Source organism: Manihot esculenta, chromosome 9, assembly GCF_001659605.2.
Source record: "Manihot esculenta cultivar AM560-2 chromosome 9, M.esculenta_v8, whole genome shotgun sequence".
Taxonomy (NCBI): domain Eukaryota; kingdom Viridiplantae; phylum Streptophyta; class Magnoliopsida; order Malpighiales; family Euphorbiaceae; genus Manihot; species Manihot esculenta.
The window spans coordinates 15,830,191-15,854,095 of NC_035169.2; the positions used below are offsets into that span (position 1 = coordinate 15,830,191).

Here is a 23,905-nt window from a genome sequence, read left to right on the forward strand (position 1 = left end):
GAATCGAGGTTGCCAGATCAAAGAAAGGAATCTTTATTTCTCAGATGAAATACATTTTGGATTTTTTGAAAAAAACTATTATATTAGACTGCAAACCAACAGAAATTTCCATTGAGAGCAATCACAAGTTACAAGTAGGAATTGGTGAATCAATAGATATTGGCAGATATTAGAGGTTGGTAGGCAGACTGATCGTATGCAGTCAGCTTAGTCAATCAGTTTATGCATGATCCTCGTGAGCCTTAATGCAAGCTATTTTTTACATTTTATGATACTTGGAGTCTGCTTCTGGAAAATGTTTCCTATTCTCTAAATATGGTTATCTTCGCATGTACGCATTCATAGATGCTGATTGGGCTGGATCCCTTGACGATAGGAGCTCGACTACTGGTTATTGCACACTTATGGGAGGAAAACTTATCACTTGGAGAATCAAGAAGCAAAGTGTTATTGCTCGATTAAGTGCTGAAGCTGAGTATAGAGTGATGACACAAGATGTTTGTGAAGTCCTATAGTTTCAAAGATTATTTGAGGAATTGAAATTGTTGGAGAGGGACAAACTGCTCTTGTGCTATTATAACAAAACCGTCATCAGTATAGCTCACAATACGGTTCAACATGATCGAACGAAACACATAGAGATTGATCAACACTTTATTAAAGAAAAGCTAACAAATGGTATCTTGAGATTAGATCATGCGACTTTTGAGAAATATCTAGCTGATGTATTTACCAACGGGCTCAGCAATAAGACTCATGACACCTTGGTTTGTAAGTCGGGCATGAGTGACATCTATACACCAATTTGAGGGGAGTGTTGACCAACGTAGAGGATCTCTATAATTATGCTTGATTATAGTGATTTTATTTTTTATCTTTCTTGTAAATATTTCTAATTAGGTATGTTGTAAATATTCTTAATTAGGTTGATTTTTTATATATAAATAGCCAAACCTTATAAAAATCAATTCAATTGGAATCGAATAAGAAATTACTCTCAAAATTCTTCATATCTAAAATCTAGGTCCATTGAACTTCAATTTTAACTTCTCTCTGAAGCAGTACCATTTACAACTGCTCTTTAGTTTCAACCCCATAAACCTAAACTGCACAAGTGTAGTAGTATATTACTTGCTATAGTGTTAAAAGGAAACGTGTTCCTTTCCTTATTTAATTAGGAAATGATATCTTTCAACTAAGCCCAAATTACAAATCTCGTGCGCAAGACCCACAACGCATTTTCTAACTCAAATTTGTTTGCATTTGAACCTAAATTACACTGATCCTACGTTTGCGTTTTGTCCTGTCCTCTTTGTGTGCATGATTTCTGTTGCTAGTAGAGGAGGACCTAATTTCTATTGCCTTGGTGTGATAAAACCAATGATTGGTCCAATTGATAGCTGCAGTACTGATCATTTGTTGAGTTCGTTTGTATTTTATAAACAAGATATTAGAGCTATTATATATTGGATTTTCTTTTGCTTTATGCAGTAATTGCTCCTGGGTTTCATTCCTTATACTTGGAGGCCATGGTCAAGATATTTACTGATTGTTCAGAAAGATCGACATTGAAATTTGAGCAACTGCTAGAAAGGGAATATTCTCTTGGCAGGAATGTGATTGAGTTAGATCTTGAAGCAGAGTTTTCAAATTTAGCACTTGATATCATTGGGCTAGGGGTTTTCAACTATGACTTTAGTTCTGTTACAAAAGAATCACCTGTGATTAAGGTTTGATAAATTTTCTGCCTTGATTCAGCATTTCATTTTGCTGCCCTTCCTTTGCACTCATATTCTTTCTTATCCTACTCTGTTTGTTGGAAAAACAGCATTTCTTCTTTTCAATGGGTTTGTGCAAATGAACCTTATTATAAATTTCAATTGATAAATTGCATAATCCCCTTAATTTGACCAAAAATACACTTGGGTCATCACCATTCTCAAGGTGAAGTATATGCTCCTTAACTTTTTAAAATGCAAGGAACTCTATTATAAATTTCTACTGGTAAATTATATAATCCCTTAACATTTGACAAAAAATAGGCTTTGGCTATCACCAATTTAAAAATTTAAAGTGATTATATGCTCTTTAATTTTTAAATCTGTTTCATTTTGATTCTCTGATTAAATATAATATATTTTAAATCCACGAATTTTAGATGAAATAATCTTGCAATTTTCGAGTTTAATGAAACAACATTGTCCATGAGTTTTCATATGCTATATATTTTAGCTTGAATTAAAGGGTAATATATGAAAAGGTTAAAACTCATGGCTTAAAGGTAATTTTGTTTAGAACCTGAGGGAGTCAACTGAAACTAAATGATTTTGTGAAAATGTTGTATTTCTATAAGATAGAAGCCCATGATTATCTCATGAAACTGACTGTTTCAAGTGTGTCATGCTTTTACTGTCAACTGTTAATAGTATTTATAAGTTCTCTATTTAGTTAAATTGTTTCATAAATATTGATTTGTGTCATTTTGCTGATGTCTTACAAAATTTACAGTAGTGTATGCCGATGCTCTTATACTTTATTTGGTATGATTCCGACACTATTACTGATACTGCTATTTTAAATCCTATCATTTACTACTTTAGTTGATATGATTGCGACAACGTTACTGGTACCACTATTTTAAATCCTGTCATTTACACTAAAGCCAATTGGTTTACTGCATAACTCTATAACTCTTCAAGTATTTCTTGGTACTATCTCCATCATGTAAAGGTTGTATAATATTCCTTTTAGGATTTTCCGAAATATATACCCAGTTTCCCACTTTACAAAGTAAAAGATTCTGAGCAGTTTTCCTACTCCTTCTACTCCCTCATTGATTTCATAGTAAAACGTGAGAGTAATTGTATCTTTATATATTCTCAAGAAAACAACTCTAGAATAAAGAGGGAAATGCTATTTATTTTAGAAAATAATAAGGGATGTAAAAGGACAGTTTGAATGAAAACTGTGAGTTGGCATAATATTAATTATAGATTTGAAAACTGTATGAAAAAATGAAGGTCACAACCTTTCAAGATTTGAGAGTATTTACATATTAATTACTCTTCACTGTTGTTTTCAATATTGACCCAAAGTTAATAATTATTTTGAGTTGGTATAGATTATTATGTTTCTGTTTAATCATTAGTGTGCTTAATTATATGGACTTATTTATTATGGTGATTGCAAATAAGCAGAATTTCATTATCCATAATGTTCTGATACTCTTAGTAGTGTAGTTTCCATTCCATGGACAAATATCAATCATTTTGATATAATTTGTTATAATTTTTTAAAATTTTCACGTACCATGTGAGTATTAGCATCTATCTTGCTTGTAATTGATACTACTATTTTGATTTTCTTTCTATTGTTCTGGACATTAATTTCCTGGGATCCTTGGACACCTATATCTAATTATTTTACTTGAATTTGATAGTGTTTGGTTTTGGTGCACATAACACGTGGAATTCCCCCCTCATATGGTTGTAGTTTCATTTTCTAAATTCAAATTTCTGGCCTGCAAAAATAAATGTCTAAACTTCTTATGGTGCTTGTCTATATCCTGTACTTCTATGTGTAATGGTGCCATATCGACATTAGTAGTTTGGCTGACATTTGTGCTGATTACAGAGACTGCTAAAATTTTAATTTTATTTAAAATATGTCTATGTTAGCATTGACAATAAAATTGTCTTCCTACTTTCAAGTTTGACATGATTTTCTCCTCACAATACAATATTATGATTCATATTTTGCATTTATGCAGGCTGCATCGAATTCCCAAGTTTAACGGTTCCTTTTTTAAAAATTTATTGCAGGCAGTATATGGTACCCTTTTTGAAGCTGAGCATAGATCCACTTTCTATGTTCCTTACTGGAAAATTCCTTTGGCGAGGTGGATTGTTCCAAGACAGAGGAAGTTTCAAAATGACCTCAAAATTATCAATGATTGTCTCGATGTACTCATAAAAAATGCAAAAGAGACCAGACAGGTGAATATTCGGCACCTACATGATTAGAGGTGAAGATTAATGATTATTGACTAATTGATATTATAATATTAATTACCTAGACATTATTTTTTTGATAACTCCATTTTCATTCACTTTCACATCTATTGTTATTAATATACTGTTGGAAGAAAAGATAATAACTTTTGGGAAAATAAAATGCAATAACCTAAAAAAGTATTGATAATCTCTATGATTTCATCAAAATAAAGCAGCATATGAATATATCACGTTGCCATATTTTTTAGTTGGTGTTATTCCAAATCTTTGGAATAAACTGTATTTATTTGAAAGAAGGATAAGAATAAATGAATTGAACAGAATATAAGAGGGTAGAGAATTGGGAAATTCAAGTGAAGAAAAAGAAAATGTTGAATTTTATCAAACTGGTATATTTATGCAAGTGGTTTATATGTGGTAATACTGGGTGCTGTAAACAATCTATATGTAGTTGCTTTGTGTCTCTTTCCATATCTGATTTTGGTTAAATTTTTTTGACAGGAAACAGATGTTGAGAAGTTGCAGCAAAGGGACTATTCAAATCTTAAGGTGGGTTAAATATTTCTGAAAATAATACACTTAATAGAACTAGATGGTGAAGAAGCATGAGGGATACATGTGAGAGTTATTCAAAAGGTGTGCTGTTGCCAACTCTAATTCCCATGTTTGATTTGGCACATGTCAAAAGCTGAGTTCAGTTGGCTGCTTGAGTACTTAATATTACTACATCTAACATATTTTCCCTCCAAATGGCTAGTTGACTTTTTCACCTTTTCTCACTTGCTCCTGAGCCTATTTCTCTTATTCTCCTTATAGAATACCTGGTTATATGTAACAGTATGATGCAAATTCTTCCACTCTTGATTGTGATATCTTAGGTAATGAGGCTCAGAATCTCCCTTTTTTTCGCTACTTTTGTACTGGAGGCAGATTGGAATTCCTGCAGCTATCCAACTTCCATCTTTTTTTTCCTTCAAATTCAACCATAAATTTGAATAGCAATTTTGCACAAAATATTCTAATAGCCATCTGAGCTCCTGTCTTAAGCTTTCATGTAAGGCTAAATAATGGCCAACTTTGACTCTGTCACAATGATTACAATTTCAAGACTTTACAAGTTTCTGAACTCTGGTAATTATAACTTTACCACTTGCAGGATGCGAGTCTCTTGCGATTTTTTGTTGATATGCGAGGAGCTGATGTTGATGACCGTCAGGTAAAATATCTGCTAGTACTCCATTTCAGAGAGACCAGTCCTTGGTCCAACTACTACTGGTCAGCATGGTCCTTTATTCCCTTACTTACTTATCCTTAACATTTTTTTTTAACAGCTGAGAGATGACCTGATGACAATGCTTATTGCTGGCCATGAAACAACAGCTGCTGTTCTTACGTGGTCTATTTTCCTTCTTGCACAGGTATCCAAATCAAGTAGAGTCTTGTGAATATTATTGTAAAATAATTAGGGTTGTAATCGAACCGAGCCGAGCCGAACTTTGATAAACTCAGGCTCGATTAGAAAATAAATTTAAAAGCTCGAGTTCGAGCTTGAGCTCTACTTGAGCTTCATTTATAAGCTCGAGCTCGATTCATAAAATAAATATTAAACTCGAGCTCGATTCGTAATAAACTCGTTTATCACATTAACGAGCCAACTCAAACTCCATTTAAAAAGCTCGAATTTGAGCTCGGTTATATTATAAATAAGCTCAATATAATTCAAATTTATTTAAATTATAAACAAATTTAAATTATAAGGTTATTAAGAGACTTCTAAATTAAATTTTTTTATTTAATTGAACTCTCTCGAACCCAAAACTATTGAAAAAGAATGTAGAAGGGTTGTCCTTTTATAGAGAAATCACAATTCTCCATATCCCTTCAACTTTCGATGTGGGATTAGTGTTAGCAAACAAACTTGTTTGCGAGCCTGCTCACGAGCTTGTTCACGAGTCTATTCACGAGTCAGCTCGCGAGCTTAAATGAGCCGAATACTGCTAAGTTCAAACTCGGCTCGTTTATTAAACGAGCCTAAAAAGTGAGCTCGAGCTTTTATCGAGCCAAGTCTCGAATAGCTCACGAACAGTTTGGTTCGTTTACACCCCTAAAAATAATGTGGAATTCTGTTAATCTAATAATTTATGTTAATCAATAAGTTATTTCATCTTGCTATGAGTTGGTATTTATCTGTGGTATGTTAATTTCAAAATTGCAGAATCCGTCCAAAATGAAAAAAGCTCAAGCTGAGATTGATACGGTGCTGGGTCAGGGGAGGCCAACTTTTGATTTGCTTAAGAAATTAGAGTGCGTTTTCCCATCATTTACTTCTGTTGTCTTGCCTTTATTTGCTGCTGGCTGGATTCTGAAAATACCTAGATATATTTTCCTTTTCAATGTTAGCATAAATAATCATACGTGTGAAGCCATGAACCTACACGTGTGGATTGTGGAGAGAGAACCAATAAAAAACAGACGGCTGGGGTGACTGAATTTTCTTTGACCAGAGTGCTATATTTCATTATTGGGGATGACATAACTTGCGAAGCCATTTTATCCCTTGCCATGCGTAACTATATTCTTGCTAAATTAGAGATACAGTTCTCCAAGCTTGTTTAATGCCTTGGCTGAAACTGAATAACATGATAAATGTCCATATGGAGGATCAGAGTGCACAATTATTTGTTTAAATTAGAGTTGCCTGCACTGCTATTTATAGCTGAAATATGATTATGCATAATTCTTTCAGGTACATAAGACTTATCGTTGTAGAGGCTCTTCGTTTGTATCCTCAACCTCCATTGCTAATTAGGCGTGCCCTCAAATCAGATGTTTTACCAGGTATTTCTCATTCTACCACTTTGAAAAATATTGGTAATAGCAATATCTGAATTGTAGTTTTATTGGTTGCATGCTTAACTTTGAAGACTTGGTTTTAATTTGTACGGTTGCATATGGACTTGGTTCTGTATAAATGAATTGTTCTATTGATGTTCTCTAGATGTCTGTTGAACCTATGACACAGTTGCAGATAAATATCAGCTGTGAAGGAAAATCTTTAAGAACCAATATGATATATTTTAGGAAAACTACAAAAACTCTCAAAATAAAGCTTTTTTAGTCCCTAAGTTTTTTTTACCAAGGCACAACACTTGGCCAATGTTTGATAGGATTCAATGGAATATAATGTTATCAAGAATTTAATAGTATTGAAATCATGGGGCCATGTACCAGCTGAATTGGGTTTGGGAGTGGGCTCTCCATTACTAAAATGGCTGAACCCATTTTTTTTATTTCGTTTGCCAATACTTAATATGCCTTTTATATCTTTCCTTTTTATACATTGTCATTGGGGGGCTTGTTCCCACAATCCTTATTCCAACAATACCCCAAAAGTGCAAGTCAGGCTTAGGTTCACAAGGGCTCACAGGCCCAGCTATCACTTCCCATTGTATGGAGTGGCCCATCTAACTTGAGTCTGGCTCCTATTCTTCTTCTCTTAAGGTCTACCTCGTTGAGCCAGCCCATGGACTACCTAGGTCTGGCTTGATAGCTCAACTCACTGGTTTGGCTTGCTGAGAGAATCATGGGCCCAAGTGTGTGGATCATCAAACTGGCAGGGCTATAAGCTGAACTGGTTTTGAAACTGAGTTAGTTCTCCATCACCAAAAGGACCTATACCATTTTGATTTGGTTTTCTTGTACACTATTGAGCGGGACTTGTTTTCACAAGCCATATTCCATCAAATAGAATGAGAATATAATATAATAAAATGTAATGGCTATTCTATTTTTATGTTTTCTTGTAAACACAACTCCATTATTTGGTAATGTTGATGGTGATAGCAACCACAACGCCTGGTAGTGGGATTGTGGGGTGGCAAAGAACTAGCAAATTGGAATTTACAGTTTACACCAAGTCAGGAACCATTTTATATGCAAACTTGCTTGAAACCTGTAGATCGGTAATTACGTTTGATACATATTTATGGAGCTGGTAACATAGTCCAGGAATGTCAAATAACACATGATTTGGAACAGAAGTTTCAACATATTCATTTATTTCTTTTAGTTAAGAAGTGCATATACTTGCTGCATGTGGGACTGACAAAGCTTCCTTTGGTTGGAGAAGTCAGAGAATATCTATTATGGACCCTTCAGAATAGTGCTGGCTTTATAAAGGCCTTCAATGATGTTTAAAACTGTAGTCTTCTTTGCTTGTGAAACATATGGAGTTATCTGTCAATATCTGTTTTAAGCAAAGCACTTGAATTGTACAGGAGGATACAGGGGGGACAAAGACGGTTATGCAGTTCCCAGTGGGACTGATATTTTTATTTCTGTAAGTGCTTCCATTTATATAACTTTCCAGTTTTGAATCTTTTGCATAGCTTGTGTGGGGAATACATTAGATGGAACCTGTCCTTGTAAGTTGTGTTAAACTTCTGTTTCCCTTGTATATTGTTATGAACAACATTCTTATCAGTACTTGTCCATTCAGGTATATAATCTTCATAGATCGCCATATTTTTGGCACTCTCCCAATGAATTTGAACCAGAAAGGTTTTTAGTGCAAAGAAAGAATGAAGAAATTGAAGGATGGGCTGGTTTTGATCCATCTAGGAGCCCAGGAGCATTATATCCAAATGAGGTATCATATTTGCTTTCCAACTTTTTAAGAATAAATTATTGTGTTTTGCTCTCTTTTTTAAGAAAAATTATTATTTAGTCCCTGTGGTATAAAAAAAATTCATTAGTAATATCCCTCAATTTTAAAAAATACATAAAAGATTCTCCAGAATATGCTTGAATTTAAAAAAAAAAAAATTCAGTATCTGGATGATTCTGTCTAATTTCTATCTATCAAAGTCTATCCAAGATAGTTGAATTGACTAGCGAGCGTTATGCAATTATGCATTTCATACTAGATACTAAGAGAACAAGAATAAAGAAAAGTTTTAAAATACGAGCCATTTGAGAATAGAAACGGAGAGCTATGTGAAGTACATAGAATGGAGATTGTGCTAGTGGGTTTTATATAAAATGGATATACGAAGGTTATAGTGAAAGACTAAGACTAAAATTATCGCAATTATTAATCTAATAAATTAGAGTAATTCAGATATAATAACTTGGTTGTTTTCTAATGATTGATATAGAGTATTAGAACACTATTTTACTTTTTATTATACTTTAATTATTTATACCTATTTATTTTTTTAGTTATTTGAATTGAATAAAATTTCAGTTTGATAATATTTTAAGCAATTAGTTCTATTAATTCTTTAAATATTTTTTATTTTATCATAATTAATATTTTTTATAATAATTTTAATCGATTATATATATTTATTTTATATAATTATTTACATTAGTGAAAAAAAAAATAGTATTTATTAATTAGATTACATTAGATATGATTATACGAAGGTTGTTTTCTATTAATCAGAAAACAATACTATTATGAGATAATAAAAACTTTTTACATGACCGAATTGTTGCTATATATATATTTATTTTATTATCTAAACATCCTTTTATATGCTGGTTACCTAATTTTTATAAATATATTTTTAATGTTTCAATTATTTTTTTACGATAAATTTTTTTTTTTATAAAAAAATACAATAAAACTTTTATTGCAATATTAATAATATATTATATTAAAAAGCAGTCGAAAATCAGAAAGTTACATATTATTATATTAAAAGTAATAGGAGGAAATTAAAAGGTCATATTATTAATAATGATAATAAAAATATTAAATTGTATTTAATATATATATTAATTATTATTTTATATAAAAATAAAATTATGAATTTGTACCACATGGCATAATTATGTTGGGTTTAGTGTGTCCAATCACTCTCATAGGTAAATTTAATAGTGATATTTGTCAATATCTCATCAACTTATTTTAGAGTATAGCTTGATATAAATATATACTTATGGATATAATATTCGTTATTTTTCACACAAGAGAGATATATATGGATAGTTAATTAATAGTGTTGGTTATATTTTTGTTTTTGCAATTTATTTATTATTAAAAATACAAATAAAATGTATATGTTAAACTTTTTATTTTATTCTTATTAATATATTATATTAAAAAAGTTGTAAGAAATTAAAAAGTCATGTATTAATAGTAATGGTAGAAAATTAAAAAGTCATATAGAAACTGTAATAATAAAAATAATAAATTGTATTTATTATGGACATATTAATTAGTAATATTATTAAATATAAAATTATAATTAAAAATAAAAATAAAATATATTAAGCGTGCTAGGCGTAAGCATATAACGTTAAATAACGTTAAACATGCCACTTATCAACCTTTTCTTAACCCATTATATATATATATATATATATTACTCCCATTATATTGAAAACATTTTATATTTTTCTCCACTATTCAATGATTAAAATTATTGAATAAAATTAACAAATTATTGAATAAAATTAACGGAGGAAATAATTAATCGATTTTCTTAAAATTTCATAGATATTTAAATGTATCTTTTAAAATTGGGTGGCTAATTACTAATGAGTTTTTATACTATAGAGACTAGATAATAATCATTCAACAATTAAAATTAGCGGAGGGAGATTAATTATTAAAATTTTTTAAAAAATTTTAGAGGCAGTTTAATATATTTTTCAAAATTAAGTGATTAATTAATGAGATTTTTCATATTATAGAGATTAAATAGTAATTTTTTTTAATACAAAGTTGATATTGAATAGTAATTTTTTTAATACAAAGTTTATGGTTGTGTTTTCATCAGATTATATCAGATTTCGCCTTCCTACCATTTGGTGGTGGACCGAGGAAATGTGTCGGGGACCAATTTGCCCTAATGGAGTCAACTGTAGCACTGGCTGTGTTATTGCAAAAGTTTGATGTGGAGCTGAAGGGCTCTCCAGAATCTGTGGAATTGGTCACAGGGGCAACCATTCATACGAAGAATGGACTGTGGTGTAAATTGAGGAAGAGGCCTAATGTTCATTGACATGCCAATAATGTGGAGGTTCTGATAGACCAAGGAACTAGACACAATAAATCAAAGTATAACTATATTCGTTACTAAGAACTGGAAGTGATATGAAAAAAAAAAAAAAAAAAAAAAAAAAAAAAAAAAAAAAAAAAAACTGGAAGTAATACAGATCAAATTTTCAAATTATAGACTCAGCAAATCCTTCAACTAATTACTTCATTGGAATGCATAAAGCAAGAAGATGAATGTATAGAATATTTTTTTAAAAAAATTATTTTTCAGGAAAAATTATTTATTTTCATTGTTTAGTTCCAATATTAAAAGAAAAAGTGATAATATGATCAATGTATTGCGATAATTTAATATAATTCTCCGACTCGAAAATATAACTGGTACCGACGCTAGAATTTAAATCGACGCTGAATTCATTTTAAATTTATTATATATTCTGCAACATTCGATACAACTCTATATAATTTTAAAAACATTTATAAAAATATTATCATAATATGAACTAATGTACATACATCCATAATTTAAAAATATAAATTTATATTAGATAATTTATATTAGAGGTATCATCAAATGTTTCAATATAGTTATTGATCAAACTAAAATTAGGCTCATTTTTCATGTTATTATTGATGTTAAATTATACATTTTCTATCAAATTTTATGGTTTTGATTTTATTTTGCACAAAATGGTATAAAATGGTGATTTGGCGAAAAATGGCCTAAAAATATCCAAAAGATGGTTTGAACGATGTTGTTTGGCCAAACCACACCCAAGGAAGCTGCCCAAAAAAGAATGGAAGAGAAATCCATGAGATCAAGTTTGGTGTGCCAAGATCAATTTGCCCAAACAATTGCCTAAACCAAGTTTACAGCATAAACTGAGAAAGATGAAGAGTAGTATAGACTTGTTGTTTGACCAACTGTTTGCCCAAACAACTGATACGGATCCAATAATGCAGATTTCTAACAATACTGTGGAGCAAACTTATATCATTCAAATGGATCTAAAAGGAGTTCAAAATCATATTCATATAATCCATATACATTTGGGGCGTGTTTCAACTGATATGGGGCAGATTTGGTGCAACACTTGCAATCATAGGCTTAGGGAGTCTAATCAAACCTATGGGCCAAAACTACATAAAGAGAAGCCTAAAGTGAAGATCAAGAAAGGCTTTTGTGAAAATTCAGCTTTGTTATAATGGGCTTGCTATGTTTTATTATTTAAACACTTATTTTATTTTAGCTTCTTTTGGGCTTGTATTCTGCCCATATTTTATCTTTTAAGTTTTAGAGTGTTAGGCCATATTTTGGGCTTATGTTTTAATACTTATGTGTTATTTTAGTGTGTGATTAGGCTTGGGCCGTATGTGTTTAAGTCAGGTCCAAGAAGAGTGTCTTAGGGTTTTATTTATTTTTCTCCTTACTATATAAGGATCAGATACAATTGTAAGAGGCAGCTTTTAATCAAAATTTCAGAATTCTTTTCATACCTTTGGTGTGTATTGCTTTGAGGGAGAGTGAGGATTTGCTTTCATCAATTGCACCAGGAATCTTGGCTAACTTATCAACTATTCGTTGTGGCGTTTGTCAGATTCTCATCTAAATCCTTCGATCATTGGTGTTTCAGCTTCTCTAAGTTTGGGGTGCCATAGGAGGTGGATTTATCAAATCTTTGGATTACATATCTACTTGTGCGTGTGGGTTTGAGGCTTGTGCCATAGGGTTCCGCATCAACCGGATGTGAGGGAATTCTATAAGCTCATTGATGAAGGGCTGCAGTTGAAGTTGTCTGGTACAGGTGCTTTGATAGCCCAGATGAGAGTGACACCCGTGTTTCTGGAGCCATACAAATTGCAATGGTTGAATGATTGTAGTGAGGTTAGGGTTACACGCCAGGTGGTTATACCATTTTCTATTGGTAGGTACAAGGATGAGATATTGTGTGATGTGGTACCTATGCAGACAAGCCATATGTTGTTGGGTAGGCCGTGGCAACATGATAGAAAGGTGCAACATGTTGGGTTTAATAACAAGTACTCCTTCACTCATGAAGGACAGAAGGTTATACTCGCTCCTTTATCACCTCAAGAGGTATATGTTGATCAAATAAAGATGCTGGAGAGGGAGAGGGAGGCTTCGGCCTTGGCCACAAAGGGGAGTGAGAGCTTGAATTATGTGGAAAAGATGAGAGAAAAGAGTGAGTTTGAGGGTAAAGAGGCTGGGAAAGAATCAAGACTAGTTCAAGGAGGGAAGGTGGAGAAAGAAAAGGAGAAAGAAGGGGCTAAAGTTCCAATCTCAACTTCCATAGAGATTGAAATTGAAGAGGAAGTTGTAATGCATGAATCTAATGTAGTTGTTGTTGAGAATTCCATCAGTGAACTTATAGAAGAGGTTGTGAATGATGAGAGACATGGGCAGCACGTGATTGATGAGGTGGAGGAGGTGAATGAGACTGTTTTGGAAGTTGTAGAGGAGAATGGGTCACATCCACAAGATCTTTCTATGACTAATAGTTTTATGCCTAGTTCATTTGTTCTTGATGTGCAGGTTGTTGATGAAAACATTCATGACGAAAGTTTTATCCTATTTCCACCTATTCAAAAGGAGGTCTTTGAAGATACATGGGTTCCTAAAGCTTCCCTTTTTGACATAAATATCAGCAAGATTCGAGGATGAATCTTTTCTAAAGAAGGAGAGAATGATACGGATCCAATAGGGCAAATTTCTAACAATGGTGTGAAGCAAACTTATGTCATTCAAATGGATCTAAAAGGAGTTCAAAATCATATTCATATGATCCATATATATTTGGGGCGTGCTTCAACTCATATGGGACAGATTTGTTGAACACTTGCAATCATAGGCTTAGGGAGCCTAATCAAACCTATGGGCTAAACTACACAAAGGAAATCCTAAAGTGAAGATCAAGTAAGGCTTTTGTGAAGATTCAGCTTTGTTATGATGGGCTTACTATATTTTTATTATTTAACACTTGTTTTATTTTAGCTTTGTTTGGGCTTGTATTCTGGCCATACTTTATCTTTTAAGTTTTAGAGTGTTGGGCCATGTTTTGGGCTTATGTGTTTAAGTCAGGTCCAAGAAGAGTGTCTTAGAGTTTTATTTGTTTTTCTCTTTACTATATAAGGATAAGAAACAATTGTAAGAGGCAGCTTTTAGTCAAAATTTCAGAATTCTTCTCATGCCTTTGGCGTGTATTGCTTTAAGTGAGAGTGAGAATTTGCTTTCATCAATTGCACCAGGAATCTTGGCTTACTTATCAACTATTCGTTGTGGTGTTTGTCAGATTCTCATCTAAATCCTTCGATCATTGGTGTTTCAGCTTCTCTAAGTTTGGGGTGCCATAGGAGGTGGGTTTATCAAATCTTTGGATTCTATATCAACTTGTGCGTGTGGGTTTGAGGCTTGTGCCATAGGGTTCCGCATCAACCGGATGTGAGGGAATTCTATAAGCTCATTGATGAAGGGCTGCAGTTGGAGTTGTCTGGTACAGGTGCTTTGATAGCCCAGATGAGAGTGACACCCGTGTTTCTGGAGCAGGTGGCTCAGAAACAGCATGAGGACCCAGAGTTGGTAAAGATAGCCAAAGTTGTCCAAGCAGACAAGAATGATGAGTACATATTTGACAACAAAGGGATCCTCCGCTATGGGAACAGGTTATGTGTACCAGATGGCGTGAGTCTGAAGGGAGACATTATGAGAGAAGCTCATAATGCTAGATACAGCGTTCACCCTGGAGCTACCAAAATGTACCAGGATCTGAAAAGAGTTTATTGGTGGCCAGCTATGAAGATAGAAGTGGCACAGTTCGTGTCCGCCTGCGAAGTATGTAAGAGGGTGAAGCTGGAACATCAGAAGCCGGCTAGAATGCTTAACCCACTGCCGATTCCAGAGTTGAAATGGGAGAATATAGCTATGGATTTCGTGGTGGGGTTACCGGCAACGTCCAATAGATTGGACTCCATATGGGTAATTGTGGACAGACTGACCAAATCTGCTCATATCATCCTTGTCAGGAGTTGCTACTTTGTAGACAAATTGGCGCAGGTGTATGTTGATGAAGTTGTCAGGTTGCATGGGGCTCCCGTTTCAATAGTGTCAGATAGGGGACCCCAGTTCACCTTTAGGTTTTGGCAGAGTCTGCAGAATGCTATGGGTACCAGGCTGGACTTTAGCACTCCTTTCCATCCACAGACGGACGGACAGTCAGAGAGAACCATCCAGACCATTGAAGATATGCTCAGAATGTGTGAGCTAGATTTTGGCGGTTCTTGGAGGCAGCATCTACCCTTGGTGGAGTTTGCCCACAATAACAGCCATCATGCTAGCATAGGGATGGCTCCATATGAAGCTTTGTACGGAAGGAAGTGGGAGAACGGGCCTTAGCAGGGCCTGAGCTAGTCGAGATCACCTGCAGAGTAGTGCCCATTATCAGAGAAAGAATCAGAACTGCTGTGAGTCGGCAGAAAAGCTATGCAGTTGTCCGCAAGAAGTATGTAGAGTTTCAGGAGGGAGATATGGTGTTGCTCAAGGTGTCTCCTATGAAAGGGGTGATTCGTTTTGCTCATCCTCCTCAATATGAGCCCTAGCCATCATCATCTCCATCTCCTTGTGGTATTCTTCCACACTCTTTCCTCCTTGCACCAGTCTTGCCAACCTGTTATACAAATCCCTATAATAGTGCGAAGGAATAAATCTTTGGCGCATCAACTCGTTCAAGTAGTCCCATGGTGGAACTGCCTTTAAGCCCTTATTCCTCCTAGTGGATTTCAATTGATCCCACCAGAAAGAGGCATAACCCGTGAACTCAACGGCGGCAATATGAGACTTCTTCTCCTCGGTATAGTTATGACACTCAAATATTTGCTCAGTTTTTCTCTCCCATTCAATGTATTCTTCAGCATTGTTATTCCCTTTAAATTCAGGCACTTTCATCTTTATGGAGCTCAAGTCACCATCAATTGTGTTGGTTTGGTATGTCTCGGTGTCATCATCATTTCTGCCAAGTCTAGCATCTCCACCTCTATTCCACCCTACGCCAGTTCTATTACCTCCATGAACTTCTCCTCTCCCCTTTCCTTGTCCGACAATATCTTTTGCATCATCAGCTTCGCCTCGAACTTGAGGTTCTCGGACTTGTGGTCTATCGGGGTTAAGAATTCGATGGGCCATTCTTGTAGAAGTGGAACCCTGTGAGACTTTCAAACTCTCCATACTTACGGTCATCCTCTCAAGAGCCCTACTGAGCCTTTGTAACTCACCACTGACTGATTTCTTAAAGATCTCATAATCGTTACCCATGTCCGATTCACTTTCACCAGTGCTATCCACCACATTCTTGTCTTTACTCATCCTACCTTAAATCAACAAAGAACAAAGAGAACTAGCAAATATTGTGTTAGAAAGGAAAGCACTCAAGTGTCTGCACACTTACCACTCTTTTGCTGATTCTTCAATTGCACTTCAGAAACTAAGGTCAACCAACCAACCACTGACAATTTGGAAAGTAAAAACCTAAAGAAAGAATAAACCTAAAGAAAGAAGAAACCTAAAGAAGAAACCTAAAGAAAGAAGGAAGCGCGCAAAAACTAGAAAGAAGACACTGACAATTTGGAAAGTAACACACAAACTAGGTTTTGTACTACTTGAAAAATATCACCTAGAGTATAGACACAAGCAAACAATAATCCAGCAATGTCAAAGAAGTAAAAGCAAGCTTAAACCAAAAATGAAACTTTGAATTCAAATAAAAACGAATCTGGACAAAAGTTTGAAATTAATTCGCTTCAACGCAAATTAAATACGAATCTATTTAAATCTACCAAAAAAGGCAAGTATCAAAACCCCACAAATAGACTAAAAAAAAAAAATCTCACTCAGTGCAGTATCATGGACGAAAATGGGCATTAAAAGATGGATTTGATACCAAATCGATTTAGATGCAGTTGCCTTAAATGTGCACCTTAAGAAATAGGCAGATTTCTTTTGTCTCCTAATATGGATTCAACACAATTCAAAATTCAAAATTGATTTCCATAAACTACAGCAATCAATTGAGATAGGTAAGGAAATATGGTTGAAAAAGGAAGCATATCACAATTTCGGCCAGATCAAGATAAACATGGCAAAGGCGATTTTTTTTTTCGTTTTTTTTTTTTTGGTGATTAGTGATCAAGAAGGTGCAGCCAAGGACACAAAAGCTTTCACCGAAATCAATAACGAAGAAAAGAAAAACTCAGAAAAAAAAATAAAAAATAAAAAAAACTCTAGATCCTGAGATAAATAAGAATTTACCTCACTTTGGCTCTGATACCAACTGACGCGGAACCCTATGCCACAATCCTCAAACCCACACGCACAAGTAGATATGGAATCCAAAGATTTGATAAACTCACCTCCTATGGCACCCCAAACTTAGAGAAGCTGAAACACCAATGATTGAAGGATTTAGATGAGAATCCGATAAACGCCACAACGGATAGTTGATAAGTTAGCCAAGATTATTGGTGCAATTGATGAAACCAAATCCTCACTCTCACTCAAAGCAATACACGCCAAAGGTATGAAAAGAATTCTGAAATATTTGATTAAAAGCTCCTCTTACAATTGTTTCTCATCCCTATATAGTAAAGAGAAAAATAAATAAAACCCTAAACACTCTTCTTGGGTCTGACTTAAACACTTAAGGCCCAAGCCCAATCACACACAAAAATAACGCATAAGTATTAAAACATAAGCCCAAAACATGGCCCAACACTCTAAAACTTAAAAGATAAAATATGGTGACGCGGAACCCTATGGCACAAGCCTCAAACCCACACGCACAACTAGATAACGGAATCCAAAGATCTGATAAACCCACCTCCTATGGCACCCCAAACTTAGAGAAGCTGAAACACCAATGATCGAAGGATTTAGATGAGAATCCGACAAACGCCACAACGAATAGTTGATAAGTTAGCCAAGATTCCTGGTGCAATTGATGAAAGCAAATCCTCACTCTCACTCAAAGCAATACACGCCAAAGGCATGAAAGAAATTCTGAAAAGTTTGATTAAAAGCTACCTCTTACAATTGTTTCTTATCCTTATATAGTAAGGAGAAAAACAAATAAAACCCTAAGACACTCTTGTTGGACCTGACTCAAACACATAAGGCCCAAGCCCAATCACACACTAAAATAACACATAAGTATTAAAACATAAGCCCAAAACATGGCCCAACACTCTAAAACTTAAAAGATAAAGTATGGCCAGAATACAAGCCCAAACAAACCTAAAATAAAACAAGTGTTAAATAATAAAAATATAGCAAGCCCATCACAACAAAGCTAATATTCACAAAAGCCTTACTTGATCTTCACTTTAGGCTTCCCTTTGTGAAGTTTTAGCCCATAGATTTGATTAGGCTCCCTAAGCCTATGATTGCAAGTGTTGCACCAAATCTGTCCCATATGAGTTGAAGCACGCCCCAAATATATATGGATCATATGAATATGATTTTGAACTCCTTTTAGATCCATTTGAATGACATAAGTTTGCTCCACACCATTGGGTTTATGTTTTAATACTTATGTGTTATTTTAGTGTGTGATTGTGATGTAAGCACGACCAACAACACCAAAAATGATGAGCTAGCATTGCCTCAAGGACCAATTACAAGGCTGAGATCCAAGAGGTTGAAGGAAGCACTTCAAGGATTCATGAAGGAATATGTTGAAGCTTTGCAAGTTCGTTTTGAAGTTGAAGAACAATCTGGCCATTCCAAGTCAATTAGGCCAAATGTGTCCTTATTGACAATTCAAATTCTGTATTTATAGTGGGTAGTCATTTAGTAGTTGGTAGTTAACCAGTAGTGGGTAGTTATTTGGTAGTGGGTAGTTAAACAGTAGTGGGTGGTTACCTAGTAGTGGATAGTGGCATAGATCATGGGTCCATGCATAGTTGTGGGTAGTGGCAAAGATCATGGGTCCATGTATAGTAGTGGGAAGTGGCAAAGATCATGGGTCTTAATTTAGGCTATATAAAGCATCCATTTTTCTATTGTAGAGACAGATTATCAATTATTCAATACAATTGCTTTATGCGATTCTTCTTTGAGAGCTTAAGAGAGATCTTGGTTCTTGACATTGCATCACGAATAAGGTTTGATACTAACTTGTATGTTTCTTATTCTTGCTGCTCTTGAAATCAATCCATTATAAGTGTTCTTAATTGCATGTTAATTAAGGGTGCTTTAGATTGGGGAATTATTTTCTGAATTAAGTTCTTTTTACTAGGGTATGTGTCGTTTCAGTCTCTAAAAGGCTGGGGTTCCGCATCAATTGGTATCAGAGCTAGGCTTAGTAATAATTTCTTAACTATCCTTTGCGTCTTTGCATTCAATTTTGTCCATTATTGGCTGAATATATCACTTTGGAAATCTGGTTTGGGATACCTATTAGAGCCGAATACATTGCTTGGTTGTTGTTCAAATCAAATTTTACCCTAAATTCTTGTTTAGGCTGAATTACTATCTTTAGTAATTTGGTTTATGCTTTCTGCCCTAATTCATATGCTGTCATTCTAATACTCTTAGAATAGTATTTCCAGTGTTTTACTTCTGTCCATAAAAAAAAAAAATCAAAACAAGAAGAAAAAAAAAAGGGAAAAAAAAAAGAATTTCTGCCACTTTGGTTCATTTGTTCAAACTTCATCCTAATTGATATCTACTGATAGAAATCATATTTCATATACCTTGAACATATTTCTGGGCTTGGAATTCAAAATACATGTTTGGGGTAGGTTTAGGACAAATTTGGGTAGTATTTTTCACAAAACAGTTGTACTTAATACTTGCTGTTTTAAGTGTCTATTTTTGTTTGCTTGCTTTGAATTAATTTTGTTGAGTCAATATTAATATCAGTTAACCTAGGATTGCATGCTTAGGGAAAACTTCGTGTTAAGCACATCCGTCTTGTCAATTTTTGATTCTTAGTTTGTCAATTTGGTGTCTTCCTGTCTGTTGGTTCCTTACATTTAGTTTGACAAATTGCACATTGTTGAACATCTAATTACACTTAGTACACGAAATTTAACTTTTGTGTGCTAAATCAATCTATTTGTTCATTTTGGTCAGTTTGCATCTAGTTTTGTTTCCTATCTTTTCTTCTTAGGTCTTTCCTTGCTTTCCTTATTATTTGAATCATACAAGCTTGGCTTATTGAGTCCTTATTCTGAAGTGCACTTTTGAGATACCAAGTGAGTGCTTGAAAATTAAACACGTGAGTTGAGAGAATTGTGAATTTTTTTTCTATAATGTCTGGGCATAATACTGGTGACACTTCTGACCCTACATTTGATCTTAAAGATATATATAAAGCTTTCATGGATAGCTTTCAGAAGCTAAATTCGAGAATGGATAACCTTGAGGACAACCTTAGATCTTCAAAGGGCAAGTCCATTCAGAGGGATGATGATACACACGATCCATCCTATGATGAGGAAAATGAGGCACAATCAGCCCCTGTCCGAGCCAGAAGGTTCAATGATCGTGTACCATATGTAGATAACAGTATGAACTCCATAAAGATGAAGATTCCAAGCTTCAATGGTAAGGCTGATGTTGATGCCTATTTAGAGTGGGAGCGTAAAGTGGAGATGGTTTTTAACTGTCAAAACTATTCCGATGATAAAAAGGTAAAACTTGCTGCCCTTGAGTTTTCAGATTATGCACTAATATGGTGGGATGAGCTTGTGAAATCTAGGAGAAGGAATGGAGAGTTACCCATTGCTAGTTGGGATGAGATGAAGCGAATCATGAGGAAGAAATATGTGCCTACTTATTACCATAGAGATCTCCATCATCAATTGCAAAGATTAACTCAGGGATCAAAGTCTGTTGATGAGTATCATAAGGAGATGGAGTTGCTCCTGATCAAAGCAAACATAGTGGAGGAGGAAGACCAGACTATGGCTCGTTTCTTTGGTGGTCTAAACAAGGAGATTGCTGATGTGGTTGATTTGCAACCATATGTTGATTTGGAAGACTTGGTGAACATTGCAATTAAGGTGGAAAGACAAAGAGGCCGAAATAGATGGGGGAGCAACAGGGCTGCTCAAAACTCCAACAGCAAATGGGGTTCCAAATGGAACACCAAGCCTGATCCTAAAAGGTTTGAAAAGTCTTCAACTCAAAAAGGCATGTTACCTTCCAAAGCAACATCCAACTCTCATGGTAAAAATGAATCAGCCCCTAAATCAAATAGAACTAGAGATATTCAGTGCTTTAAATGTAAAGGGCGTGGGCATTATGCCAATGAGTGTGCTAATAAACGTGCTATGGTAGTGAGGGGAGATGAGATAGTCTCCGAAAGTGATTCTGATTCTGATGAAGTACCACCTTTAGAAGATTGTTCTGATGTAGAGATAGAAGAGTATCCTGTTCAAGGAGAGTCCTTAGTGATATTGCGTACTTTAAATGTTTCTATTAAAGAAGAGGGGCTTGAACAGCGTGAAAACATCTTTCACACTCGTTGTTTGGTTGGTGGTAAAGTCTGTAGCATGATAATAGATTCGGGTAGTCAAGTTAATTGTGCTAGTACTATTTTAGTTGATAAATTAGGACTAGAAACTATTAAACACCCTAATCCTTACAGACTTCAGTGGTTGAATGATAGCGGCGAGGCAAAGGTAACCAAGCAATGTAAAGTGTCATTTTCTATTGGCAAATATGTAGATGAGGTTACTTGTGATATTGTACCCATGCAGGCTGGACACATTTTGTTAGGTAGACCATGGCAATTTGATAGGCATGTCATTCATGATGGGTATAGTAATAGGTTTTCTTTTACGTTCCTCGGTGTAAAACATATACTTGTACCATTATCTCCTAAAGATGTATATGCAGATCAAGTGAAATTACAACAATCTGCTAAATTGGGTAAGGGAGGTGAGACAAGTAAAAAGAATGAGGGAAAAGAGGCCAGCAGTAAAATGAAAGTTTCGAATGGCCCAAAGGAGAGTGACTGCACGGGAAAGGATAAAAATGAGAGATGTGCAGGAGAGAAAACGTTAGTGAGTGTGGAGGTAAAAGGAGAGCTGAGTGAGAAAAGTGAAGAATTCAGCAAGTCTTCCTTTTATTGTAAAGAGAGAGAGCTGAAGAAAGCATACTTAGGGAAGAGAGCTTTGATTATATTGCGTTTTAGTTCCAATTTTATGATTGAGACTAACCCTACTGTTGAATTGCCTAGTTCTTTTTCTAAGTTATTGTAGGAGTTTGCGGATGTATTTCCTGAGGAGGTGCCATCTGGGTTGCCACCCATTAGGGGAATAGAACATCAAATCGATTTTGTTCCTGGAGCTCAGATTCCAAACCGTCCAGCTTACCGTAGCAATCCTGATTAGACGAAGGAATTGCAAAAGCAAGTTGATGAGTTGCTGGCTAAGGGACATATCAGGGAGAGCCTTAGTCCATGCGCAGTACCTGTTTTGTTGGTTCCAAAGAAAGATGGAACAATGCGCATGTGTGTTGATTGTCGTGCGATCAACAAAATCACTGTAAAGTATCGCCATCCTATTCCTAGATTAGATGATATGCTTGAAGAATTATGTGGTGCTGTTTTCTTTACAAAAATTGATTTGAAAAGCGGTTATCATCAAATTAGGATGAAGTTAGGTGATGAGTGGAAAACTGCCTTTAAGACAAAATATGGTTTATATGAATGGTTAGTCATGCCTTTTGGCTTAACTAATGCACCTAGCACATTTATGAGATTGATGAACCATGTTTTGCGTGATTACCTAGGTAAGTTTGTGGTTGTGTATTTTGATGATATATTGATTTATAGCCGAAACATGGATGACCACATTAGGCATGTTGAACTTGTTTTACAGAAGTTGCGTGAACATGAACTGTATGCTAATCTTAAGAAATGCACATTTTGTACTGATAGTGTCATATTCCTAGGATTTATTATTAGTTCACGTGGAGTTGAGGTAGATACTGAAAAGGTTAAGGCTATCCAAGAATGGCCTACACCTAAGAATGCTAATGAGGTGAGATCCTTTCATGGATTGGCAAGCTTCTATAGGAGGTTTGTTAGAGATTTCAGCACTATTGCTGCACCTCTAAATGAGATTATTAAAAAGGCTGTTGGGTTTAAGTGGGGTAAAGAACAGGAACTTGCATTTAACACATTGAAAGAAAAACTTACTACCGCTCCTGTTTTAAGGTTACCTGATTTTTCTAAAACCTTTGAAATTGAATGTGATGCTTCTGGGATTGGTATTGGTGCTGTTCTTATGCAGGAAGGCCGACCCATAGCATATTTTAGTGAGAACTTAGGTGGCGCACAATTGAACTATTCCACCTATGACAAAGAGTTCTATGCACTGATTAGGGCTCTTGAAGTTTGGGAACACTACTTGCTGCCTAATGAGTTTGTGATTCATACCGACCATCAGTCTCTCAAACACTTGAAGGGACAAGGGAAGTTGAACAAGCGGCATGGTAAGTGGGTTGAATATCTCGAAATCTTTCCTTATGTGATTAAATACAAGCAAGGTAAAGAGAATGTGATTGCCGATGCATTATCTAGACGTTATGCATTGACTTCCATGCTTAGTTCTAAGTTGTTAGGATTTGAGCATTTGAAAGATATGTATGAGAATGATACTGATTTTTCTGATGTATTTAAGGCATGTGAACATGGGGCATTTAAAACGTTTTATTTGCATGATGGGTTCCTTTTTAGGGGGAAACAAATATGCATACCTAATTGTTCAGTGCGTGAGTTGCTTGTTAGAGAATCACATTCAGGAGGATTAATGGGACATTTTGGTGTGCAAAAGACTTTAGACATGTTGAATGAACACTTTT

At 34.8% G+C, this 23,905-nt stretch overlaps 1 protein-coding gene across 1 annotated transcript in view; it reads left to right on the forward strand.

The window, feature by feature from the left end:
* The window catches only part of LOC110623228 (cytochrome P450 97B2, chloroplastic), a 38,806-nt gene extending 27,507 nt beyond the window's left edge, over nucleotides 1-11,299 (forward strand). The window contains exons 5-14 of the mRNA XM_021768155.2: nucleotides 1,492-1,730; nucleotides 3,822-3,995; nucleotides 4,515-4,562; nucleotides 5,170-5,229; nucleotides 5,345-5,431; nucleotides 6,229-6,317; nucleotides 6,760-6,851; nucleotides 8,291-8,352; nucleotides 8,512-8,661; nucleotides 10,802-11,299. Coding sequence (XP_021623847.2) covers nucleotides 1,492-1,730; nucleotides 3,822-3,995; nucleotides 4,515-4,562; nucleotides 5,170-5,229; nucleotides 5,345-5,431; nucleotides 6,229-6,317; nucleotides 6,760-6,851; nucleotides 8,291-8,352; nucleotides 8,512-8,661; nucleotides 10,802-11,026 — 1,226 coding nt within the window. The 3' untranslated portion in view covers nucleotides 11,027-11,299. The remainder of the gene's footprint in view (nucleotides 1-1,491; nucleotides 1,731-3,821; nucleotides 3,996-4,514; nucleotides 4,563-5,169; nucleotides 5,230-5,344; nucleotides 5,432-6,228; nucleotides 6,318-6,759; nucleotides 6,852-8,290; nucleotides 8,353-8,511; nucleotides 8,662-10,801) is intronic.
* Nucleotides 11,300-23,905: the final 12,606 nt, after the last annotated feature.